Source organism: Oryza glaberrima, chromosome 1 (genome assembly GCF_000147395.1).
Source record: "Oryza glaberrima chromosome 1, OglaRS2, whole genome shotgun sequence".
NCBI lineage: Eukaryota > Viridiplantae > Streptophyta > Magnoliopsida > Poales > Poaceae > Oryza > Oryza glaberrima.
The window spans coordinates 4,066,751-4,092,786 of NC_068326.1; the positions used below are offsets into that span (position 1 = coordinate 4,066,751).

A 26,036-nucleotide genomic window follows, 5' to 3' on the forward strand; every position below is an offset into this window, starting at 1 on the left:
GACTGAAAAGTTGTGTATGTATAACAGGTTGATGTGATGGAAAAGAACTGAAGTTTGGATCCAAACTTTGGATCTAAACACAGCCTAAGGAGTAGAACTTGGATTAAATAATACAAAAGGACCACTTTATTATATTGAACTTTGGCCTTGTTCGATCTTTGGCCTGAACTCGAGTACTCCAAAATTACTGATTCGAGATCGTACTAACAAACAGTTTGTTTTACCTCACACAACGTCGTCTTCAGGGTGACCACCCACGCCCCTAGGGTGTACGGAGTAATTTCAAAGAAAAACAGAATTCTCACCACCCTTTCACATCAAAAACTACATGACAACCACCAGTTCAAGACAACAAATCCTGTAAGGTCAATGCTACATGGTTAAAAAGGTCTGTTGCTATGTAAGAGTTCTGTCATAAGAACCACTTCTCTTCATATGGAAACGAACCATTTCCCCTATTCCCTTCGTTTTGCGTATTTACAAAAATCACAACCATCATGTAATACCCACCTCGCCTTTTTACGCGAACAAATGAGCTGAAAATTTTCCACCAAGCAATTACTTTACAGACAACAGGCAACTCAATGTACATTGGCAAGTCGACAAGTCATAAAATGGCAAGAAACTAGATAATGCTATTGGGACGGTCTCAACAGGCTTCCTGACGCAGACAAGCTTCTGACTGCCACTCTCACCGCACCAACAGCACCAAGCTGCCATACCTCGGGAGTCAGCCCATTAAAATCATACTTTGCACCCTCATCAAGGTGAACCCACACGTGAAATGCTACCTGCACAGGCAAGATGTAAGAAAGATGCACATGCTAACTTAACTGTATCACGAGAATGGTTTTGAATCCATTCAACTTCGAAGTTCAAAAGAACCAGAATAGCATAGCACAGGCTTACTACAAACATAGTTATGTTGCAGATATCTAGTTCATCATTACTAAATGAAAACAAGATGCATCAGAAGCCCAGTGCCTTTAAGGAAAGACCAGAGAGACTTGAAAACGAACCTTGCCCGATGCATTTCGTATAGGAGATATATGTAGAAGATCACGGAACGAGCTTCCACCTTTCCTGTTAGAAAGTATCAATAACACAATGTTCTGTTATGTTCAAGGCATAAATTGTACCTGCAAATTGCTATACACTATTTTGTGTAGATGCGAACCTGTAGTTTAGTAGATGAACCGTGCAAGCTTGCTCAGAACAAATATGTTGATTTATCTACACACCCAAATCAATAAGGAATGTAAAGAAATTGAGAATATTTCATAAAGTACATGCAGTCTGACAAGCTATATAATCCTGGTGCGCACCTGTTCTAAAACCTCCACACTAGTGCCAGGACCATTCAAGAATCTGCAGTTACAGCCCAAGATTTCTTCTCTTGAGTAACCTGGATGATAAAAATTTTCAGAACAGAAGCCTTGAATGTAAATGATATTAGCATAAAAAAGGAGATGCAATCGAAATACAAATAATATTTTCAAGATGAAGATTCAGAGAGAGAGAGAGAGGTGTGGTGGCATATCCGCATATTAGCAATCATGCCCCTCTTAACTGAAGAGCATACCAGGATTCAATGATTTCCTAACCAATGCATAACATCACTAATTCACTCATGCCCGTCTCAACTCAAGGGTACGCCATGATTAAGTCTGGTACATAGGAACTAAATTTTTTTTGTCTTGTAAGATCAAACATCCCAACATACATGGGAAGAATTTGAGTTTGTAGTAGCAAAAACAAAAATATAAATATATCATAATCAGTTTCACAGACTCACTGAGCCAAGGGCATCACAGTTCACAATAACAGAAGGGAGTACAGTACTAGTATTAGTCATAGAACATGGCACTGAAATGTATTACATCACAAATATCTGTATAATGCATATTATATACTAGAAAACAAAATTCAAGTACCTGTTAGTGATAGAAAAGCATCACTAGCATAGATGATCGGCATGTCAGGCAAATGGGGGTCAGTCCTGTGAATCATTTCAAAATAAAACTGCTCTCAATTAATAAAGAGGGAATGAAATGCATATATTTATTTTGAACACGAGATATACGTCAAAACAACAACAATACAAACAGATTATGCAAATAACTCACAATACAAAGCTTTGTTTGATTCTACCGAGAGAAAGATTTAATGAAGAACTGAGTGCTGGGATGCCAACAGAATCACATCTCTTCCCGCAGACCACTAGACCAGTGAGTTTGCTGTAGCGGTTCAACGCAGAGAAGATGCTGTTAGCTGTACTCAGTGCTTTTTCTTTCTCATGTTCGCTAGCTACCCGCGGTTCCTCAGCATCCTGCCCTGCAACAGCAAGCTAGCAACAATATATTCACAACTCCTGCTTATTGTATTGAATGTTTAACGTGCAGTAGAAAAAAAAAAATAAATGCGACATTGCCAGGTCAAGTATAAAACAATTCTAGTTTTCATAATCTTGCTTGCAGTAAGAATGGCAAATGCAGACTAATTAAGGGTTCCTCGTTTCACTACCTAAGCCTGTATGGGGGGAATTATGACAATCTGATTAGTTCAGAATCAATTCAGTTTCTGATGAACAGTATTTAACATAGTGAATATGCTATAAAAAATAAAATAAGAAATGCAGCATACTTGTTTAAGTGCCCAATCTTGCAAAAGGCAGGGCCAGTGTAATCATGATTACTAAACCCAGAACCAAAGTTTACCACACTACTGAGCAATCTTAAACTATCATCTACTTATTTGTCAATCAACAGATAATAGTAAGATCAGATCAGTGCAACCTTAATCACCCATAAAAGGAATCCAAATGCAAGATAATGCCATATTGCTATATCAAGTTTGCAACGCTCATTTCATAGACATAAATTGCAGGAGATTACAATGGTGAAATTAATGCAGCTCACTTTGCAATTAATGGTCATTACTAATGGTCGAAAAATTTACTGCTCAATTGGAGAACGGTTGGTCTTAACAAAATTAATCACTCCGTAATTGGTAAATTTGGCACGGCCAGTAGCACGCACTGACCTCTCTTATCCACATCCACGAACACCTCCCCCGCGTGGCTCGCGCAGGGGCATTCCTCCTCCACCCTGGCCTCCTCGCGGCACGCCGCGAACACCACGGGCCGGCGGGCGGCCCGGCACGGCGGCGTGCGGCGCCGGGACGCGGGCGGCGCGATGGGCACCTGCACGGCGAGGAAGTGGAGCACCCGGCCGTCGGAGGCGTGGAAGACGGGCGCGAGGTGGAGCAGCACCCAGTGGGCTTCCCCGTCGCGGCGGTAGTTGAGGATGGAGACCTGGTGCGGCCGCTGCCCGCGCACGGCCTCCCGCACCCCGGCCACCGCGGCGCGGTCGGTGTCGGCGCCCTGGAAGAGCCTCGCGTTGCGGCCGAGCACCTCCCGCGGCGGGTACCCCGTGAGCGAGGCGAGCCCCCTGGAGGCGTAGACGATGGGGTGGCCCGGCATGGCCGGGTCGGTGAGGATGAAGCTCCCCGGGAGCTCGTCCAGCGCCTCCACCACCCAGTCCGAGTACCGCGCCGTCAGCGACGCCGCCAGCCTCCGCTCCTCCGCCTCCGCGCCCTCCATCGCCGGCTTGGACGCGGTGATCGCTGCCTCGCGCCCTCGCCTCGCCGTGGGGGAAAGTCAAGGGAGGAGGAGGAAGAGGAGAAAAGATCTGCGTGGCGTGGTGTGCGGGGTATGGCTGTAAAATCTCGGGGGTTTTTTTGGCTTTGCTTTTTCCGGGGGAGCTCTCATCTGATGCGGTTGTGTGTCAGGGCTGCACACAAGTTGTGTGAGTGCGACGGGGCCAATCCGAACGGTGGGCGTGGCGATTCGTCCGCGGCTTCCACCGACGGACGCACGCCGCCTTGGGTTTTGCAGGTTGGTTTCCTCCACTTTCCAGCCACGAGCCCACGACCACTGCCAAATTGCCAAGCTGCTTCACCTGCTGCTGGCTGCTGTCGTGGAGCTTTGGGCGAGGACGTGGCGGATTGGGACGACACGTCTCGCGTGCGCGGCGGGATGGGCCGAGGGAGGCAAGGGGACCAGGGGGGTGGGATCTGCGCGCGTGCTGAAAGGAAACTGTAGGCCCAGTCGCAGTCTGACAGCGTCGTTTTCGGTCAAGGCCCATCATTGAGTGATACGTGCTGCTTCGCTTCTGGTGCTCTCGATCTCACTGTACTCAATCCGCTCAATAGCAAAGTCTATTTGATGTCCCTTAACTATACAAATTGAGTTTGTGCCACATCCCTCAACCGCGAAATCAGGTGTCGTCCCGCAACTTCTAAAATCGATGCAAACGAATTTTCTTATGAGCTGTTTTGGCTAACGTGATGTCCACGTGACATGAGTATCTATAATGATGGAAGAATCGATTGCGATCGTACTGAAACCGAGCAGAAAATTCAGCAAATCAGCATATATATAGAGTTGAGTATTCAAGCGTTCAGTTTGAAATTAAAATTAAGCAAACCGACCAGAAAATTAGTGGCCAGTTTGAATTGCCATCCGCTTTGGCATTGACAGAATGACAGGAGCCGGCCCAGCATTTCAAATTAAAGCTTTCGTTCTCCTTATCGGTTCATGCAAAAGACGACACCTTGTTGTTAGATAGAGTAATAATAAGAAATAATGGCCCTCTTTTAAAGACTACTCACTCCATCCCAAAAAGAAACAAACCCTGGATTTCCGTGTCCAACGTTTGACTGTCTGTCTTATATGAAATTTTTTTTATAATTAGTATTTTCATTGTTGTTAGATGATAAAACATGATTAATACTTTATGCGTGACTCATCTTTTTAATTTTTTTCATATTTTTTTTAAATAAGACAGATGGATAAACTGACACGAAAACCCAGGGTTTCAAATAAGACGCATGCATGACGTTCGAATATGTAACTGGTTCCAGACTTCCAGCTCCAGCCAACCACTTGTCGCTCACGTCCGTCCGTGCCGGTTGTTTGCTTAATACTCCATCGATCGTCCCAGTCCGACCGATCGCGCGAGCAAAGCCTCCACCTCTCCCTGCGGCGCTGCATGCACGCCCGTGTGGGGCACGACCACTGCGTGCATGTTACCCGGCGGCCGGCCAGCTTGCCGCGCGCGTACCCTAGCTGCTTGTGAGCCCGTCTCGAGCGCGTATGAGTAGCGGTTGCTTGACCGACCAATCAAGTTTATGTGGAAACACGGGGGATGTTTAGAAGGTATAGTTGCTCCAAGTTTCGTGCAGCTATAGGTGTCAAAATTTAAGGAGGGATGCCCCGATACATACTTGCATGCTTATGCATGAGAATTTTTTTCCTTGTATTGCATCTAATTAATACTCAATCCATTTCTAAATGTTTGACACCATTAACTTTTTAGCATACGCTTGACCGTTTATCTTAGTAAAAAAATTATGAAATATGTAAAACTATATGTATACATGAAAGTATATTTAACAATGAATTAAATGATATGAAAAGAATTAATAATTACTTAATTTTTTAATAAGACGAATGGTAAAACATGTTTAAAAAAGTCAACGGCGTCAAATATTTAGAAACGGAGGGAGTAACTCGTAATATTCCTCCGGTCTCGACTATTGAACTCCCAATCCTATTTTGTATACTGCTAGTGACGTTTTCCGACTCGGCCGTGCAGGTTCGGGTCCCAAACCGAACTCGATTCGTTGTACATGCATGCACGTATGCCGGTGGTTACACGGTTTGATCGATCGATCACGTCGTCGGCCGCGCGCGCTCGTATATATTGGATCGATGTGGTGATAGCCTGGCTTGGATTAGTGGCGTCCTCTGGCCGGCCGCTGTCTCGTTATATGCACCGGGAGATGTCCGACTCGTCGTACAACCGACGTACTGGGCGGGACAAAATGTCCGACTCGAACTCGACCACATAGCTTGCAGCCCTGCTTGGTTCCGGCCTAGCCCATGGTCTCAGGCAGAAGACTCTCAGCCTATACTTGGATACTAGCTAGTGACGTTTTTCGTCTCGGCCATGCAGGGGTTCGGGTCCCAAACCGAACTCGATTCTTTGTACATGCATGTTGGGTCGATGTGGCCATCTCTCTCTCTATATACACAAGACGGGGGAGGCACGTACTCAGCATAACAGTCCATCGACATTTATGTGATACTATCCGCGCGCTAGCTGATCGTGCGTGCGAACTCTCTAAATTAAATTCCGATGCCGTCGTCGTCGTCGTCGTCGTCGACGGCGGTGCCGGAGGAGATCGAGCAATGGTTGGTGCTCGGGAAGCAGGCGCTGTGGGTGGAGGACTTCTCGGGGACGTGCCAGCGGGAGTGCTTCTGCGCCAGCTGCTTCCACGCCTTCTGCACCCACTGCTGCTGGTTCCACCACGAGCCCACCATCCACATGGTCTTCCCCGTCGCCGCCGACGCCGCCGGCCGCCCCGTCTACGCCACGCACGGCCCGGACGGCTGCCGGGTTCACCCGGACTTCGTCGAGGACGTCCTCGCCGCGCAGGACTACGCCACGCGCCTCCCCTGGGACGCCTTCTGCCTCCTGTGCAGAACCGCCTTCGCCGCCGCCGCGTGCCCGGACCACCACCGCCACCACCACGACCCGAGCTTGCCCGACGCCGTCCTCCGCGTCGAGCGGCGCGGCGGGCGCCACTGCGTGCGCTGCACGGGGTCCGAGTGGTGGTTCCCCTACGTGGAACAGATCCTGGACGACCCGGTGGAGGACGACGGCGACGAGCTGCTTCTCCCGGTGATGACGAGGAGACCGGGCAGCTGCAAGCAGTGCGGCGACCCGGACACCGGCTACTTGATCGCCGTCTGCTCCAGCAGCTGCAGCGAGAGCTACCGAAGGGACCTCGCCGGACGAAGGCAGCGACGGGAGGTCAGGCAGGCTGCGCGCGCAGCCGCAGGCGACCAAGCAAAGCAACTAATCGATGGGTTAAGGATAAGTAATTATTAGAATAAACTACTTATATATGCTTGTTCCGGTAAATCCAAGTTTAATTAGAGCCGTATAGTTGCAATGTTTACGAAACTGCAGGATATTGCACACGGTCAAAATTAGTTTTTCAGGTGCTGGGCTAGCCGCTACGGACCAAAGATCAGAGAAAATCACTATCGAGCTCTTTTTTTACTGTATGCATGCGAAAATCTATTGATTTCTGTAGATAACGAGATTAAGCTCACCGCTTGACTTTTACGGTACAATGTATTGACAGTATATACTGCCAGTATTTACAGGAATACAATAGAAATTTGCTAAAAAAAATTGTAAATGATATTTTAATAATCTATTCTTAGGTTCAATCTCTATCTTTTGGCGTCGCCGTGCATGATTCAGGTGAGGGACAGACGAGCCAGGCGGTGCGATTAGTCTTCTTCGGCGACTGGATTCACCGGCGCCTGCTTCCATTTCAAGCGGCCAATCGCCGCCTCCCACCACCGTCTCATGCGATCTGTGCACACGAAAATGCATGCATTAACATATGTACTCTTATGTTCTCGTGTTATGTTCTTGCAAATATTCTCTGCAATTTTAATCTGTAGAATCTGACCTTAAGATGGCAATGGTACAGGGAGCGTCACCAGTAGAGCTAGGGTTCTGTGGCACTGCAAAAAGTTAATTGTTCCCTAGAATTGATTAGTACTCCATCTGTCCCCTAATATAAGAGATTTTGATATTTTGTTGGTATTGTTTGATCATTCGTCTTATTAAAAAAATTTAGAATTATTATTTATTTTTTTACTTATTTTATTATCCAAAGTATTTTAAGCACAACTTTTCTTTTTTATATTTATATAAATTTTTTTGAATAAGATGAGTGGTCAAACAGTGCAAGAAAAATATTAAAATCACTTATATTATGGGACTCACAGAGAACTAAATCACCATGCTTAATCGATTTTGAGCGTTAGTGTTGCAATGTGTTTGTGGTGGCTGGCACGGCGAGCGTCGGCTGTGTGGCTGCTGGCACAACTCCGCCGCCTGGTGTGAACGGGAGGATGGGAATGGGGAATCGGAGCTGGCTTGTATGCTGGAATTTACGAAATTGCCACCACGAAATAAAACAAAAAGACCAACATACCCTTGTTGGAATTATACTACAAATCTAATTAAGTGGGTAGGTAATCAATCTACACCGTTGGATCATTTATACTGTCAGTATATACCATCAATATATTGTACAGTAAAATTGCTCTTATTTTTTGTAGGCGGCTGCAATAATACGACCGCCTACAATTGTTTTTCTTAAATAACAATTCAAAAAAATATTACGAAATTATAATTACAATAAAATATCTTAGGGAGAAACGCTCAGGGGTCTTCCAGCTAGCTCCACAAGGTGGTGGGCGGACTTGCGTTCAAAGCATCACCCCTTCTAATTATTTGATATTAGGCACTTCCCTAATATTCGTGTCTTTTTATAAAATATCTTAGTACTAGAAGACTTCGAATAAATCCTTTTTTTGTGGTCTGGGCTTGCTCTGCATTGATCCAACAAGGCTTGGAATAAGTTCACCTGTTGTTCCTCCTCTTTACGTTGAGTTTAATAGATACCCCTAAACCGTAATACTAGAAATCTTCACCTCTCATTTTGACAAGACCGTTTAAGTCAAGTCCCATGATAATATAGAGGGATGGTTTCGCTGATGTGGTATCCTAGTGAGCAAAATATTTATTTTTAAAAAAGTGGGGCCCACATGTAAGTGGCTACCTCCTTCTTCCTCTACAAATCTCACTTTGCTGCAGCGTGGGGTGCCATGACCACCCGAGAAGGAGGATGGTGACATAAAGGGGATTGTGGGGGTAGACACCGGAGCAGGAGGGACGCGAGCAATCGTTTATTAGCCATTTAGGGAGGTGTGTGCGCGTGAAGCCTAGGTTGCCCATGATGTGTTGCTATTTTTTTCCACCTCCTCCTACACGAATCTTAGAACAAAACCAACGATTCAAAATTCTATGTTTTCTCCCCAAAAATCCGTCGACGAAAAAAAAAGCAATTCCAATAGATTGATCCCTAATGCGTGCACACCTCGGCCACTATGTTCCGAGGAGGGGAGCTCGAATGTCGGAACGAGCCTGTGCCGCCGTCGCTTTGCCTCAAGGTCACAACGCGTCGAGGTCACCCAGATGCCCCTCCACCTTAAGGTCACCCCACTGCTGCACCGCTCAAGGGTGCGCCGTTGCCGCTCCACCTCAGGCCATCGCCATGCGGAATGGAACTGTCTCCGTCATCCGCATTCACAGCCAATGGTTCTAGCTTTGTAGAGGAGGGAGGGAGGAGGGGATTTGGTTGGTGCGAAGTTAGGAGGACAAGTGAGCCCATAGTTTTTAATTTTTTTCCCCCTATTCTCTTACATGTGGGTGCACTTCAAATTTGTGACTAGAGTACCATATTAGTACAAGTGGACTAAGTCAACGTGCCACGCCAGTGGAAACCACCATTGAAACTGCTAAGGCATGGTTCGGTTTGGAGGGGATTAAGAGTGAATAATTCCACACCACAATAGGTATGGAATAAATCCCCTCCAATCCCTTCCTCATGGGGATTAATTGAACAAGGCTTAAGGGAGTTAAATTATACCAGTTTTAATAGTTAGAGGGTAAAGATATCATATATTGTATTACGGTTGGGATACGAATTAGAGTGGATCTGTATTTGAGGGTATCACAGTGCACTTATCTTAAGTTTTTCAACATGGGCAGCCTGCAATTTCATGGGCCGAACAGAAAGGCTGAGAGGCTGAGACCATGGGCTAGGCCGGAACCGAGCAGGGCTGCAAGCTATGTGCTCAAGTTCGACTCGGACATTTTGTCCCGGCCAGTACGTCGGTTGTACGACGAGTCGGACATCTCCCGGTGCATATAACGAGACAGCGGCCGGCCGGAGGACGCCACTAATCCAAGCCAGGCTATCGCCACATCGATCCAATATACGAGCGCGCGCGGCCGACGACGTGATCGATCTATCGAGCACCGTACACACGGTATCACATACATGGAGGACGCTGCTGTTCTTTCAGGAGTCGGCCAAGCCAAATCAGTCGTCTCAGCAACGACACAGACGAAGACCGAGTCGCCGCCGCCGCAGCCGCAGCCGCAGCCGGACGTGGCGGCCGAGATGGAGGAGTACTACTGGGATCGGCGGCGCCCGATGTCGCTGGATCCTCCGGAATTGCGGGACGGGCTACGGCGGCTGAGGGAAGCCGAGCGCGCCATGGGCGTCGACGAGAGGGCCGCCGCCGCCGTGTTCGCGAGGCCGGGGCAGAAGAGGGCGGTGTCCGAGATCCCGGAGGGGTGGTCGGCGGAGTGGGACGACTCCCTGGAGATGGTGAAGCGTTACAAGTGCAACTACTGGGAGAACCCTAACTTCGCCGACTTGCTGCGGGATCATGGTCCGCTCTTCGCCCGCGCTGCCGCCGCCATGAACGACATGGAACGATGTGATTAATTGGGGTCTGACGACCCGTAAGCCCTAGATTATGCCTCATCTAGTTAGCCATTCTTTCTTTGAGAATCTGCATTTTTCTTTTCACCGTTTTTGTTCCCAAAATCAGTTGTGGCAAGTGGTCAACTTCAACTAACTCGTAGAATACTTGAAGTAAAAAACACCGAAACATAGCTCATAAAATAAACGATCCAGATTAATTTTATTTGTAGTACTTCATCCGTTTAACAATGTAAGTCATTTTAGCATTTTTCACATTCATATTGATATTAATGAATCTAGATAGTTTGAATGTGGGAAATGCTAGAATGACTTACATTGTAAAGCGGATGGAGTAGAATATTTGAAGTAGAAGGCCTCAGCAGTTTCAAGGGGAGGCGCGTGGCGCCGTGGCGTAGTCCTGCGCGGCGAGGATGTCCTCGACGAAGTACTGGGTGAACCCGGCCGCCGTCCGGGCCGTGCGTGGCAAAGAAGGGGAAAACCACGTGGAGGCTCGGCTGGTGCTGGTGCCAGCAGCAGTGGGTGCACCACCTGATGCTCGATCTCTCCTCCGGCACCGCCGTCGTCGCCGCCAACGACTGTGGCATCGTTATCTTAGAGAGTTTGCACGCACGATCAATCAGCTAGCAGATAATGCCGGACGTGTCGATGGATTCTTATGCTGGGTGCCTACGATCTCTCCGTCTTGTATATATGGCCGCGTCGACCCAATGAGACCAAATTTCTCGTGGTGTACCCATCGTGTCAGACCTTACCATACTTCCATTAGCTAACATGTCTGACATATGACTAATAAAATTGAAGCCACACTTCAGCTAGTAAACCTGTCACACTTTTATGAGCAAATGACATATAAGACTCACGTCATGATAAACGATTCTTGTCATAAGTGGGGTACAAACCAAACGGGCGTATAACTTAATTAAACCTGTCTAACATAAATAGTGACATGATGAGGTCAACTGTGTTAGTGAACCAAACATCTCTTGAGCCTACACATCCGAGTCGGAAAACGTCACTAGTTTGAACATAGTGACCCAACTTTAATATGACCATTGAAGAATATTTAGGCCATAGTCACGCGGTCTGCCAATTGAGCAAGGCAAGGATCCCAACCCAAAGGAACGGCCCACGAATATTTCCGCACCGCATGCTGCTCCACAACAATACCAAGTGACTAGTATTGGCATTGTCATCAACGTCAACGCTTATGTTTGTACATCGATTCTCCACTACAGATGATGATATCCGAAGCCAGTACATACAAAGTGTTTGGTTTTCCTCGTGAGATCTGCTCTATTATGACTTGGTACTGAGTTACACCGATAAAACCATCGAAGAAGTAAGCCACTCGAGAACGGTCGGACGATCAACATCGCGCTGGAGACTGTCCCATGTATGGGCTTACTTCACTTGGTTACCTTCTCAACCTTTATAAAACTTGACATTACCGAAATGTAGTAGAACAATAAGCTAAACATATATATTTGCCAACATTGCCCTATAAATTAAAATCAAGTAATTTCAAAACTTTTACACTCAAAACTTCCACTAAACTTTGGTAAGTTCACAAACCAAACATCACCAATTCTCACCTTATCTTACCAAATATTGATAATATCGAAATTTGACATTATATATCAAAGTTTAGTAAGATTTTTTTTCAATGAAGTAAACAAACAGTCTGAATTGAAGAATATAACAATGGCAACTATGGATAGATCTTTTTTTTCGCGAATGCGCAAATGATTGCACGTCAATATATTAGACGAAAAGAGTTTTAGTTACACCACGCAATCAGCCAAACCGGCTTATGCTAGGGGGAGGAAGAAAAAGCAAAATAAAAAGGCGAAGCTAGAGAAACTACGGTGGCTAAGCACAAACTCCAAGGCTAAGCACAAACTCCAAGCAGCGGGAAGGGGCCTAGCCACGCTATGGATCGATCCTCAAACCAAACGTGCTGAATGTCGCTGGCTGGACATAAATTTCGTGGTGCCCGAAGGTCGATTGACTTCAGCAATTCAGCAAACTAACCAACATCACAATAAGCAAGTGACCATCGATCAAGCTTGCCTCTGCCGGTGGCTATCGCCTTCATGAGTGCGTGGCTGCCAACTATATGTATACAGTACGTATTATATTGGTCATATTCTTCGGATGGTATCGTCTGGATCTACAACATCCAGAAGGTTTACGTCGGTTCGTCTTTGAATATTTAAGCACTCATTCGTTTCCTAATTAATCAGCAGTGCACACTGTCAGATCCACAAGGTGCGTGTATATATTGCCTGGCTGACCTGGAGACCGACCATCCAGAAGCTAGGTTAATTTGCATTTTAAATTTTGCATCTCAGCTTGCTTTGGAGGTTACAGCTTCCCCTGCTGTTTGATCACATGTCAACGGCTAATTAATTCCTTGAGAGAAAAAAAAACAATTGTCAACGGCCAATTACAACGCTGTTATATCTTAGTATATATATAACAGTCTGGATATAATTGGTTAAAAAATACGTTGACAAAAAAGGTCAATGGCCGGGCAAGAGGATATGTATGCGGTTGAGACAATAATAGATCAGATTGCTACCTACTCGTTCCCATGCTCTAAGTTAATTAGCCTGGAATGTTATTCTCAATCGAGTGGTGTCAACGGAACTTTCTTTTAAGTTTTCACACAGCCATCGAATTTGCTTGCGGAGAAAGCCTCTATTTGGATTGGTTCTAATTTTTCAATTCGTCGTTAATTAGATAACTTGAGAAATGTGGGGTCTTCCGGCTAACTCCATCTTGAACTAGACGATCTGAGTTTAAAGCCTCACCCCTTCTAATTATTCGATACATGGGTACAGATGCATTGAATTTTGGGTGCTTGTTCACCACTAGTTTAGTTACTGAGTTTTGTTTTCTTTTATGCTCTTCTTCACAAAGCTAAGTCATCAAATGTTATTTTAGTGTGAGATCGACTTAATCATTTATCACTTCAAGAGTTCAAGAGCATATCATGTGTCAATAAATACAAAGTAATCGATGTTGTGTGATTTCTCACTTCACTTTCTCAGTCCCAGCCACCGGCAAGAACAACCAACTTTAATAAAAACTGATTCATGTATAATGGTTATGTTACTGATATATCCGTAACCCTTTGACGTGATATATTGGTGACTATCAAATTAATTATATAACTTTACACTAATCTTTAAGTTAATTAATTATTTCACCTAGATTACCTTTATATGTTATAGGTACTAGATTGTAAGCGATGAATGGCTTGGGGTTATTAGCCTTTAGGAGTTTAGGGTGCCTACGACTTTTCTCTAATGTTGACAAAATCTCCATTTCATTAGTTATGCCGAATACTTATGTAAACAAAAGTTATGTACACTGCAGCAATATATATCTTATGCACACAAACTTCACCTACACACTTATACACACCAACTAACAAATATCACTGAAAAATCTAGAAAATTTTATGCATATACTTTTAATAGTATTATACCTACATGTAAAATCTTAATTCTAAATTCGCTATATTTTAGCTGTAATTTTTTTTGACAGTTTAAAGACTATAAATCTATCGAAATTTCGTCTTTTTTTTTGCTCTTTTATGTAGGATGAATTTGAAGATGCGATTTTTCACGTAGATGCTATACTATTGAATGTACCAGTACACTTTTTTAAAGAATTTTTGTGATATTGGTTAGTTGGTCTACATGGTGTGCATACGATAGGTTACTATCTAATGCTGACAATAGAAATGCAAAAATGACTTTTTTTTTATTGAAGCGAGTAACTTACACAAGTGCAGTATCATGGGACCCTTTCTTAATTATAAAATGATTTTTCCCACCTTTACTTGAGGGAGTTAATTAAGATGCACTTGATAGTGTTCATTTTATTCTTAATTATCTAGCAGCAAGTTTCTCTTTACGTGTCACATGAGATCAAAATGATAATAATTTGGATTAAACTACTGATGAAAGGGTTTGGCACATCATTTTGTCTGTTTCCTTCACCGTCGACAGGTTTGGTTGGCCACTCCATATAAACAGGACATTTGCAAAGCTACTATATATAGGTTAGTATGCTAGCTGGGTTTGCTTAGATGTGCTATGATCCTATTATGATATGATCAACAAGCATCTACAAGTACAACCCAGTGAATCCACAAGCAATTACTATCCAGATTTGAGTAGTAATTAATCTCACTGCGATCGTCAGTAGTGAAGTGATTACTAATATCTAGGTAACTCAGCGATAAACCATGGAGATTTCTGCCATGTTCCGGGCTCTAACAAGAATCACCTCTTCCATTGCTTCGACGGCGAACGACAGGGTGAGCCGCGTCCTCAGCTTCACCGGCTCCTCCACCGACCAGGCCAGCCTGCTGCAGAACGCCGCCGCCGCCGCCGCCGCGGGCTCGCCGTCTGTTCCCGCCTCTCCGGCGCCGCAAGCTCATAGTGACACGCTTCCCGCGACGAGACGAGCACCACTGCCGGCGCCGGCAGCGCACGCGTTTGACGACGTCGAGGCGGCGGCGGCGGCCGACGAGGCGAAGCGCGTCGCCAAGAGCGTGCAGACGGTCTGCCTCTTTGCGGCGTCGGCGTCGATCGTCATGTTCGTCAACCTCCCCGGCAAGCAGCTGTCGGCGGCGGCGGCGCCGCGGTGGCGCGCCGCCGCCCTCTACAGCGTGACGCTGGCGTTCATCTGCCTGGGCCTGTTCACCAGCCTCGGCCTGTCCATGTTCTCCATCGTGGCCCGGCCGGGCGACGCCGCGGTGGCGAGGGTGCAGAAGAGGGCGATGGTGATGGCGGTGGCGTTCGTGCTCGTCTCCTTCACGCTGCGGATGTGCATGACCATGACGCTCCCCGGCGTGCTCGTGCTCGTCTTCTTCCTCCTCGCCGGCGCCGCCGGAGCGGGGCTGTACCTATCCTTGCTGGTGGCGCGGAAGCTGAGCGGTGAACGGCGCCAGAACGACGACGTGGAGGCCGGCGCGGCGGTGCAGCTGACGTCGACCGAGCCTAGCTAGCTATAGCTAGCAGCTGCCCTGTCGCCATCGCTGAAAATTTTCGTCGACTCATCATGTTAATTATCTAGTACTAGTAATAATGCACAAAAGGAGGTAATTGACATGGTTGATTAAGGAAGAGAGGAATCCTAATTAAATTCTAGCTCCCTAATGATCATCTTCTCTTCCTTATGGACTAATTGGCCTGGAGGTGGATTCTAATCACTCGAGTAAATATCCACTCATTCAGTGTATGTCAATTAAATGATAATGAAAAAATTTCTAAAAAATTTACAAGATAGATTGATATATAATATATAACTACACAAACATGCAACTTAAAATTCAACTTTTATAAGTTGTAACAAAAAAATAACAAATTTAACTGTCAATATACATATACTAATCAGAGTTTGATTTGTTATTTTTGTTGCAACTTGTAGAAGTCAAATTTGAACTTGCATGTTTATGGGGTGATATATTACATATGAATTTATCTTGTCAAATTTTTTTAATTTTTTATATCAATTTAGTTGATATACAACAAATATGTGGATGTTCACCTAGATGATTAAAAGTGTTTCCCCTAATTGGCCCTGCCTCTTTTCTTTGGAGTTGTCCTTTTTTAAAAAAAAACAGACATTCCAGTTTTATGTTTCTTAATTTGCAGTATTTTAAACTGCTAATACTACTCATTTCGGCCGGCCGTATATACCATTTACCTATATGTGTTCTCGGCTGGATCCGGCCTGTACATAGATGAACTGTATATGCAGTGTAATTGACTTCGTCAATGCATATAGATTATCATTTTTTCCCCTTTGATGATTCGCTTAATCAGACTGCTCTGTTTGTTTTTCCTCTCCTTTTTCTTGGGTACATATATAAAGATTTCTTAACTTCGTATGTATATATATATATATATGTAGATGACAGATCGATCGATTTTATAGTAATGGAGTATATTTATATTTTTTTTAAAAAAAAAGAAATGATCGAAATAAATTATCACCGTGTTAGCTTCGGTTGTACATCCGGCTATCGCTGCTGCGTCGTAAATTTTGTCATGGGGGCATATTGACCTGTCACCACCGCACCGTTTGGTCCTCGTACAAGCAGCCGTCGGACGATGATGCCATAGTATGCCGATCGGTCTCCCGTCTAATACTTGCTCGATCCATCGACTGTTTGCCAAGTCAAACCACTTGGCCACGACGGGACACCTCCCTAGACTAATTAATTATGTTCCTCAACTTTCCACATGGGCCATATCTCTAATATTTGGAGTATATAGAAGCTTTGTTTTTTTCCTTTATTTTTTCCCCCTACAGCTGGTGTGCTGGAGCTTTCAAGCTTTAATTTCATCCAACATGAAAATATGATGTAATGTGTATTTAATTTCATCCAATGTGCAGTGCAATGTGCTCCCTCCATTTCGTATTATAAGTCATGATTTTTTTTAAGTCAAACTTTTTAAGATTAACAAAGTTTATAGAGAAAATTAGCAACATCTACAAAATCAAATTAGTTTCATTGAATTTAACATTGAATATATTTTGATAAGATGTTTATTTTGTGTTGAAAATAATAGTACGGTTTTATAAACTTGATCAAACTTAAGAAGTATTATTAAAAACAAATTGTCAAGTATATGAAATGGAGAAAGGGAGTGCATACTATCTCAAAATAAATTAATTTAGTACGAAATATGACATATACTATCATAGTAATACGAATCCGGACTGTGAGAATACCTACCTATGTGACAAAAAGTCGTCAGATATATCATAGTAAATCAATCTAGCCCTGCTTCTGAAATCTAATGTCATCTTGATTTTATTAATAATCTAGCTAACACCTATGTCGTTTCTGCATGAATCGATAAGCCTTTTGGACAGATAACGAAAGCTTTGACCTGCTCTTAACAATTTGATGACAGGCTGGTCTCAAGACGATTGGACAATGCATGAATATACGCATTTTCTTTTCATGTTAACTAACACGTCAATATGCTTAGTTTTTTATTTTTGGATTGGTTTCAGTAGGAGTTCGATCGATGCTTCCATCACTGTATCCAAAAATTTGCTAGGTTAGTTGAATTTTTTGCACTATCTTATCTAGAAGCTAATTTGTGGGCCCGACCTGGCGGAGAAGTATTTGTTTGCTGACTTTGACTATCAGAGGCTAACCCTTTGCCGTGGCATTATTATCAGAGGCTAACTATATATGTATACATTTGCAAGGTTTAAAAAAAAATCCTTTGCTTCGAGTAAAAGGCATTCACGACGTAATTGATGACGGCTTATTAATGACGGCAAGCCAACTTGCTTTCAGACGTCATCACGCAGCTTTTCTTTTTCGGGATACTCAACTAAATTACGCCGATCAATTCCACCTAAAAAAATCACAAGAAGAGATCACGAAGGGATAGAGATTACTCCTCCGGTTCCAATTACTATACATGCGTTATAACCATACTTGTAGTAACTTTTGACGACGTTCCAATTAATTGCATCACACATTACCATCAGAACACTGCAGTCGTTAATTGCAGCACATTAATCATGCATGCTTATTCTTGCGAGTGTTGATCTATCAATCCTGGGTTGATTGATTGTCTATCGATGACCAGTCCAAAGCTAGTGTTGACTGGTAATTGGAGGCGGTAGGCCGGTTAATTAATCCATTATCTAAAAATTAGAGGCGGTAACGTATAGTAGAGTACAGGTAGTACAGTACACCGCTCTTGTGGTCTGATGACTGCTGCTGTGTGTGTGTGTCAGTGTGTACTTATATAAAAGCTCTAGATAACCCAGCACATAGCTTATCAACAAAGCTAGGGAAGTTTCAAGCTCAATCATAGCCTTGATTAGCATGATGATCTGCTAGTAAATTAGTCGTTCGTCGATCGATCGATTCCACGGCTTAGCTCCTCGCACTCTCACTAATTTAATTAGCTAGCTTCATCTGGAGAGAATTACTATTAGCAACTAGCTTAGCTCAGCTAATACTAGTAGCTTAGCTATAGCTGCTCTTTACTTTCACTGATAATTAGTTGATCGATCAGTTGAGGAATACAACAAGCTAGCTTGCTAATACTCCTAGTAGGCTAGTACTGTTTCAACAATGGACATCATATCCGGCGTGTTCCGGCCGGCGTTGGACAGGATCAGGCCGTCCATCGCATCCGCCGCCGTGTTCAGCTTCAGCCGCGTCGTCAGCTTCACCGGCTCCTTCAACAGCCGGACCGGACTGCTGTCCTCCGGCGACGGCGAGGAGGAGACTCCGTCGTCACAGGCGCACGACGCAACGGCGTCGACCTCCTCGACAGATGGTGGTGGTGTGTTCGACATCGAGGCGGCAGCGTCGACCACACCAGAACGAGCTGTCCGTGATGATGACGGCGGCGGCGGCGGCGGCGACGCCGACGAGCCGAAGCGCGTGTCCAAGATCGTCCAGACAGTCTGCCTGTTCGTCGCGTCGGCGTCGCTGGCCATGTCCGTGAACCTCCCGGCGAGCGGGGCCGGCGGCGCGCTCTACGGCGCGACGCTGGCGTTCGTCTGCCTGGGGCTGTTCACCAGCCTCGGCCTGTCCATGTACACCATCGTGTCCAGGCCCGGCGACGCCGCGGTGGCGAGGGTGCAGAAGTGGGCGATGGTGCTCGCCATGGCGTCCGTGCCCGCGTCGTTCACGCTGCGCCTGTGCGCCACGCTCCCCGCGGAGACGCTGGAGTCGGCGTGGCTCATCTTCTTCCTCCTTGCCGGCGCCGCCGCGCTCTACCTGACGCTGGCGTGGAAGCTGGCCGGCGGTGTGCGGGCCCAGCACCGGAGCGTCGACGAGGAGCCGCAGGTCGCCGGCGACCATGTCTAGCTAGCTAGCAACATGCCAATGCCACGTTGATGGACCGAGATTTTAGCTCATAGCACGAACCAGACCAAACCGGGACATCGACTCGAGGAATTTTACGGTAATTTTGTTGAAGTTCCTTTCGAATTCTTCCATTTGAAAACTGGCCTGAGATGGAAATTGGCATGGATTCGATTAGAAACTTCCAAGGGTTCCTCCTTGTTTGGATGAACATAACCGTGCTCAACAAAAATATTGGAGTAGATATTAACTGATGTATGAAAATAAGCGGGGGAAAAAATCCGGCCGGGTGTATGTACAGTTATTTGCCGGATCTCATGTACAGAGTAAATATTACTACCACTTTTTCCTTTGCTTAATGCACACATGTTCAATATTGCAGACACCATAATATTTTTTTGGTGTTTTCAGGGTGAACCTTTTCTTAATTAGATTGGTGCTATATTTCTTTCTCTATCAATGAAATGAGGCAGAGCTTCTGCCCCCATATATTTTTTTAAAACAAAAGTAATTTCAGAAATTTCAGACAAAAAATTGAACATATATATCGTTTGGCTGAATTGGAACAAATTTTGCTAAATAAAAAAAAAGATACTTTTGGCCGAAAGAATATCCTGTAGGGGCTAGCTTCAGATAGCCTCAAAACAATTTAAATTCCGGTCCAAAATATGCAACCTGAAATGCACTAGTAGCGTGTACAGCATCCAACTCTTTAACCACAGCAATATTCAAACTCTTTTATCGCAGCAGGCTGCGTGAGTGTGCTTGTGCAAATTAAGGCAGCGACGGCCTCTTCTGATCCACAGAAACAACGTGCTCAATTAACCGGGCACAGAACCTTCTGCAGCTTGAACGCTTGTAGAAATGGAAGAACAAATGTGAGGTGATGAAGGGCTGGACCTGCTTGCTGCGTCATGTACCAGCTAGCATGACGGACGACCTGATCGGCTGATCGATCGAATATTCGGTTTTTGGCGTTTCGACAGCTTGTCCTCGACGACCGACGACCGGCGACCGGCGAGAGGGTTTCGGCTGATCTGCGTCCAGGACCTGCCGTCCTTTTGACTCGTCCCGGCCGGTGCTCAGCTCAGTCCATTAGCCATTGCCCAGCCAGGCCACAGGTGCAGGGGCGGAGCTCGGTAGGAGAGGGGGTGCCCAGAAATCCGGTCAAAAAAAAATTTAAGCTATGGTTCATATATTTTTATGTGCACCTCTTAATTTAAACTCAGACATTCATATCTAAAGTAGAATAAGCAAGCAAGTGATATCTCTTTCCATTTCATTTTAGTCCCCCCCCCCCCCCCCCCCCCCCCCCCCCCCCCCGCGCGGCGGCACAGGCGGCAGATGGAGCAATCGTAACCTGTTCGTCGACAATGTTGGTGAGTAGTGTTGCCTTCTCCGTCAAGTAAGTTCGACTGCACACTATTCCTGTCTTGTACTGGTGCGTCACTATTTTTTTTTTCCCAAAAAAAAAGAGTCAATCTTTGCTGCCAAAGTGCATCTTTACTGTCGGCTTCTGCGAGGGAGCTGCCAATCACAGAGTTAATTACCTCGTCCGTCGCTATATATAGCCAGTTTCAGTCGCCAAGTCCAACAAGTGTACGTGCAAGTCGTTCAACGAGCACCGATCTCACGTTAACGTGGAATCATGCGTGCATAAGTGACAGCACAAGTGCACAAGTTTTAAGCTTTTTTCTATTCACTTCTGGACTTTTTGGCTGTATGCCTATGAATAGAGACCGGAGATGTAACCCATTTCCATTATCTAGAAAAACAAGTAAAACAAGTGACAGCACAGAATTTGCGTCAAAGTTTCCAAAAAAAGAAGAAGAAAAGAAAAAAAAATCCATTTCCATTATCTAGAAAAACAAGTAAAACAAGTGACAGCACAGAATTTGCGTCAAAGTTTCCAAAAAAAGAAGAAAAGAAAAAAAATCTGTGGCAGCTAGCGAGCTAGGGACTTGCTTTCTTGCATGACCGGAAAATATCAAAGCGTTGGTTTTTAAAAACGAAACAGTGTGATGTTTTATAGTGATAGAGAGGGAAAAAAAGTCCATGATGCATGCATTGAGGCAGGCGATATCTGGCAGCTGGATTGCCTGTGATCCACGAGGATTGGGGAGAAGACAAAATTGAGATAGCTCCTGTGTTGTGTTTAGTCTACATCGATAATTGATGATGAAGGAGCACGACTTAAAAGGTGGGAGCGGTCATCACCTCTCGTATTAGTCTTTTGGGTTATGTAGGCTAAGGAACTAAAGTTGTGTGGCTCCGGTTGGGCTTGTAGTGGAGCAGGCCCAATGTGACCTGGGTGGCCCACGGTTGTTGGGCCGGGCTGCGCACTCTAACAAGTGGTATCAGAGCCTGCGGGAGATCCATGGTAGAGGGTACGAGGGAGGTGCTCCATGCCGCAACGACTACACAAGGTGTCCAGGGACGGACATGGACACAAGGTGGAGCACGGCGGCGATCAACGGAATTTGATCGCCGCAACGACTACACAGGGTGTCCAGGGACGGACATGGGCGCAAGGTGGAGCACGGCGGCGATCAACGGAATTTGATCGCCACAACGACTACACAAGGGTGTCCAGAGACGGACATGGACGCAAGGTGGAGCACGGCGGCGATCAACGGAATTTGATCGCCGCAACGACAAGGTGGAGCACGGCGGCGATCAACGGAATTTGATCGCCGCAACGACTACAGAGGGTGCCTAGGGACGGATATGGACGCAAGGTGGAGCACGGCGGCGATCAACGGAATTTGATCGCCGCAACGACTACGCAGGGTGTCCAGGGACGGACATGGACGCAAGGTGGAGCACGGCGGCGATCAACGGAATTTGATTGGTGGAATCGGACACTTCAAGCAGCGGTGGAATCGGACACTTCAAGCGGCGGTCTGAACCGTTCAATGGCTGCAATCAATAGGGAGATGACCAGACGTGGTGCTCAGGTGGGTCGGACACTTCGGGACGTGGTGCTCGGGTGGGTCGGACACTTCGGGCGGGTGGCTCGAACTTTCCGGTGAGCTACTTTCAACAGGAAGATGTGAGGCGGGTGGCTCGAACTTTCTGGTGAGCTACTTTCAATAGGAAGATGTGAGGCCTCATGCTCAGGGTTGAACGAAGCTGGAGGCGATCTGCATTCTCGATCGGTGGAATCGAACACTCTGGGCGGGTTGGCCCAGGCCTTTCGATGAGCTACATTCGACAGGGAGATGGCTAGACGTAGCGCTCGGGTCGTGTCGTTCGGCGGCTGGGAAGACGGCATGGTAATTTGCCAGCTTCGGCTCGCGGCTAGATTGACGGGTGGTCAATCGAAGGTCGGAGCAGATTTATTTGCGACGAACTTCGGGCGGCAGGAACACGACTTGGTGCGGTTGTCGTGTAGGTACCAGCGGGATTTGACGCGGGCCGGCTCTGGCGATTGGAGGCGGTGGCTAGGCATCGGCTGAACTCCGTTATCAAATATCGTGCCTCGGTGCCGTCATCATGTTTGGATCTCCTATGGTGTGTTTTTCCGCGTTTAGCTACCGATGTCGTTTTCGGGGCTAGTTTTATAACACGTTGCAGTTGCAGCTAGCTTCAGTCCAGTTAGCTGCTGCTAGCTCGAACAAGTTGTATTAGCTCCTTGCAGCCAAGAGAGAAGAATTCAAGTGGATCGAATCGCCGTCACCCACATGGATCCGGTTGGATTTATCGGTCAAACATTTGAACGGAAGTTTCAATCGTAGCCGTCAGGGTCGGATGATCAGGCCCGGCCGTCACGTTTTGAATTGAGCTGCATCTCAGATGATCGAGTTGCATATCAATCACCAAGCGATTCTAGAAGCAGCAGGTATCGTTCTTGAAGCTTTGCAAATTGGCACCGTCGATGAAGACTTGTTGTCTGGCAGCATCGACCGATCGATCTTGGGGATATTCTATAGGCGGTCGAACTGAAATTTAGCATGCATGTCCCTTCGATCGGTGGCCGCAAGTGGCTTGTCGCCGGAGTTGTCCCATTCACCACCTCCAGCAACACGGACATGGCTGATCCGATGGCCAAGTCCAAGGGCCTGTTTGGTACAGCTCCAACTCCTAAATATAATTCTAGGAGTTGAATCTGGAGTGGAGTTGTGGAGCTGCCTAAACCCAGCTCCACAACTCTAGTACATTTTGTTGAGATTATAGGCATATAATGATTTAATATATTCCATAAATAAATCATGGCATTGCAGATGTATACTAGCATTAACGCATCATTAGATCTACACATGTAAACTAAGCAGTAAAACATGAACAGATCAAATATGCGCAACATATTGAACACGTACCGAGGTGGTAGAAAGACCGGCTGCTCGGCAGGAACTTTTCGCGATTGCAAGCGTTTACGAAGGCGCGCAGCACGCGAGCGAAGAGGAAGACGAGCCGTCGCGGACGAACAGGGAGCAGTCGCGCTAAGCGCTTCCCAAAAACCTTATTGCCGCCTTCTCCCGGTGCAGGACGTCGAAGGCAGAGGTTCCGGAGACCTGCTCTCCCGATCGCCGGTGCACGCCGGCGAGCGGGATGGAGTAATCTACGAGCGACAGCGCAGCACAGAGTAGGAGGCAAACCCTAGATTGATTTTCCGTATGTTGCGTGAAGACGACAGGTCGGTTTATATAGAGAAGGGTCGCTTGATCAGGGCGCCCGCACGATCTCCACTGCGCATAACCGAACCGGATAAGTCGCGCGTAACTTATCCGGACTCCACGCCGTTATTTGCAGCAAAACAAAACTGCAAAAGGAGGCTGCATCTGCGCAAGGTGAGGAACCAATTTTTGGCAGACCATTCGACGTGTACGTTGTGCACGCGCGCCGCCTGCCCTGCCCTGCCCTGCCAGGCCAGGCGAGGCGAGCGAGCGCGCGCACGTGTTCCCCCTCTTCTCTCCACCACACATGCTTCAAGTGGCTAGGAGGGCATCCTCCCTTTTAAGGAAGTCCCCCTCTCCTAGAATAAGCAAGGTGGTACTAAACTCCAAATGCATGCCATTCCATGAGGTGGGCTTTTGTGATTTTCCAAAGAATTAATCTTCGAGTGGGCTAAGGTCCATCCATTAATTCCAACAATCCCCCACCAAATCTCAAAATCTCACTGAGATTTGCCTTTTCCAATGTATTGTTTATATACCAGCGGTTCGATGGAGACCGATTAAGGTTGAACATCCATCTAGAACTCCAGGCTACACTTACTCACAACTTGAACAATGGACTACGCCTTGAATTGCAAGTCTTTTGCAAGCAAGTTTCACTCAAAGTCTTATCTGGTACTAGACTGTCTGTAGACTACCCCGCGGGTAGAGCGTATAAGTCATACTCCTAGGTCTTTAGTAAGCTTCCTAGAAGATTCATCCAAAATCTTCATAGACTGCGACCAACAGTCAAGCTCACAAAGGTGAGTTCTTTTAAGAATGCTCTGCGGGACAGCATCTTTGCTAATTAAAGCCAACAGAACTCATTAAGGCATAGCCAACCTGTCTTGCAGCTCACGAGAGTACATGCATCTTCACTTAGAGAGGGTATATATCGGTATTCTTCTCTAGTTTACTAATGGTTTGTTCTTCCTAGGATCTAATTCACGGGATCTCCGATCACATAGACTGGGTTACCACCATAGTATAATTCACATGGGTCTCAAACCCGTCTCCTTCAATGCATTGTCTATCACATTTCGTGATAGTCCCTTCGTGAAGGGATCTGTCAGGTTTCTAGTTGTTTGGATGTAATCCAACATTATAACTCCGGAGTTTCTCAACTTCTTGACAGACTTCAATCGTCTTTTCACATGTCTAGACGATTTCATATTATCCTTAGAACTATTCACTTTGACAATTACCGTTTGATTGTCACAGTTCATAAGGATAGCCGGCACCGGTTTTTCAACAATAGGCAGATCCATTAATAGATCACGCAGCCATTCTGCCTCAACAGTAGCAGTATCCAGTGCCGTCAACTCTGCTTCCATGGTTGACCTCGTCAAAATGGTCTGTTTGCAAGACCTCCATGAAACAGCACCACCACCTAGTGTGAAGACATATCCACTAGTGGCTTTGATATCATCCACATCAGAGATCCAGTTAGAATCACTATATCCTTCCAGTACCGCAGGGTACCCAGAATAGTGAAGCCCCAATTCCATAGTACCTTTCAGATAGCGCATTACTCGCTCAAGCGCACGCCAGTGATCATCTCCTGGATTAGAGGTAAACCGGCTCAACTTGCTCACAGCAAAGGAGATATCAGGCCTAGTTGCACTAGCCAGGTACATCAGCGAGCCAATAATTTGGGAGTATTCCAGTTGATTCCTAGCAATTCTCTTGTTTTTGCGAAGCAACAAGCTAGGATCATAAGGCGTTGGAGAAGGCTTGCTATCAATGTAGCCAAAGCGATTCAAGATCTTCTTCACATAATGGGACTGCAAGAGTGTAATCCCATTCTCACCTCTAATTAGCTTGATGTTTAGGATAACATCAGCTACTCCCAAATCCTTCATATCAAATTTTTGAGACAAGAATGATTTAACCTCATTTATCACCTCAAGATTTGTCCCAAATATCAGTATGTCATCAACATACAAGCACAGAATAACTCCCTCACCCCAACCATGGCGATAGTATACACATTTATCTGCCTCATTGACTGCGAAGCCTGCAGATATCAATGTTCTATCAAATTTCTCATGCCATTGCTTAGG

General features: G+C 46.0%; 4 protein-coding genes across 4 annotated transcripts; 3 read left to right on the top strand and 1 right to left on the bottom strand.

The window, feature by feature from the left end:
* Window positions 1–354: 354 nt before the first annotated feature.
* On the bottom strand, window positions 355–3,912 carry LOC127760322 (protein TWIN LOV 1). The gene is made up of 7 exons (XM_052284564.1): window positions 3,043–3,912; window positions 2,127–2,334; window positions 1,935–1,999; window positions 1,326–1,405; window positions 1,178–1,233; window positions 1,020–1,083; window positions 355–791 (listed from the first exon to the last, which is right to left on the bottom strand). The coding sequence occupies exons 1-7, from the start codon at window positions 3,599–3,601 to the stop codon at window positions 636–638; spliced, it is 1,188 nt and encodes a 395-aa protein (XP_052140524.1). The 5' UTR covers window positions 3,602–3,912; the 3' UTR covers window positions 355–635.
* A 2,147-nt stretch (window positions 3,913–6,059) lies between these two features.
* On the top strand, window positions 6,060–7,068 carry LOC127760315 (uncharacterized). The gene has a single exon (XM_052284557.1). It carries the CDS (start codon window positions 6,201–6,203, stop codon window positions 6,954–6,956), a length of 756 nt encoding a protein of 251 aa, XP_052140517.1. The 5' UTR covers window positions 6,060–6,200; the 3' UTR covers window positions 6,957–7,068.
* Window positions 7,069–14,567: 7,499 nt separating this feature from the next.
* On the top strand, window positions 14,568–15,614 carry LOC127760439 (uncharacterized). The gene has a single exon (XM_052284700.1). It carries the CDS (start codon window positions 14,708–14,710, stop codon window positions 15,470–15,472), a length of 765 nt encoding a protein of 254 aa, XP_052140660.1. The 5' UTR covers window positions 14,568–14,707; the 3' UTR covers window positions 15,473–15,614.
* A 2,695-nt stretch (window positions 15,615–18,309) lies between these two features.
* LOC127760324 (uncharacterized) lies at window positions 18,310–19,709 on the top strand. Its single transcript, XM_052284566.1, has one exon. The coding sequence runs from the start codon at window positions 18,578–18,580 to the stop codon at window positions 19,319–19,321; it is 744 nt and encodes a 247-aa protein (XP_052140526.1). The 5' UTR covers window positions 18,310–18,577; the 3' UTR covers window positions 19,322–19,709.
* Window positions 19,710–26,036: the final 6,327 nt, after the last annotated feature.

Bases quoted from the DNA above. Each gene is read 5' to 3' on its own strand.
- LOC127760315 (XM_052284557.1), top strand. From the start codon at position 6,201: ATGCCGTCGTCGTCGTCGTCGTCGTCGACGGCGGTGCCGGAGGAGATC.
- LOC127760439 (XM_052284700.1), top strand. From the start codon at position 14,708: ATGGAGATTTCTGCCATGTTCCGGGCTCTAACAAGAATCACCTCTTCC.
- LOC127760322 (XM_052284564.1), bottom strand. From the start codon at position 3,601: ATGGAGGGCGCGGAGGCGGAGGAGCGGAGGCTGGCGGCGTCGCTGACG. The intron at 2,335-3,042 runs GTCAGTGCGTGC...TTGCTGTTGCAG, and splicing joins CGTGGATGTGGATAAGAGAG to GGCAGGATGCTGAGGAACCG. The intron at 1,406-1,934 runs GTACTTGAATTT...TTTATCATCCAG, and splicing joins TGCTTTTCTATCACTAACAG to GTTACTCAAGAGAAGAAATC.
- LOC127760324 (XM_052284566.1), top strand. From the start codon at position 18,578: ATGGACATCATATCCGGCGTGTTCCGGCCGGCGTTGGACAGGATCAGG.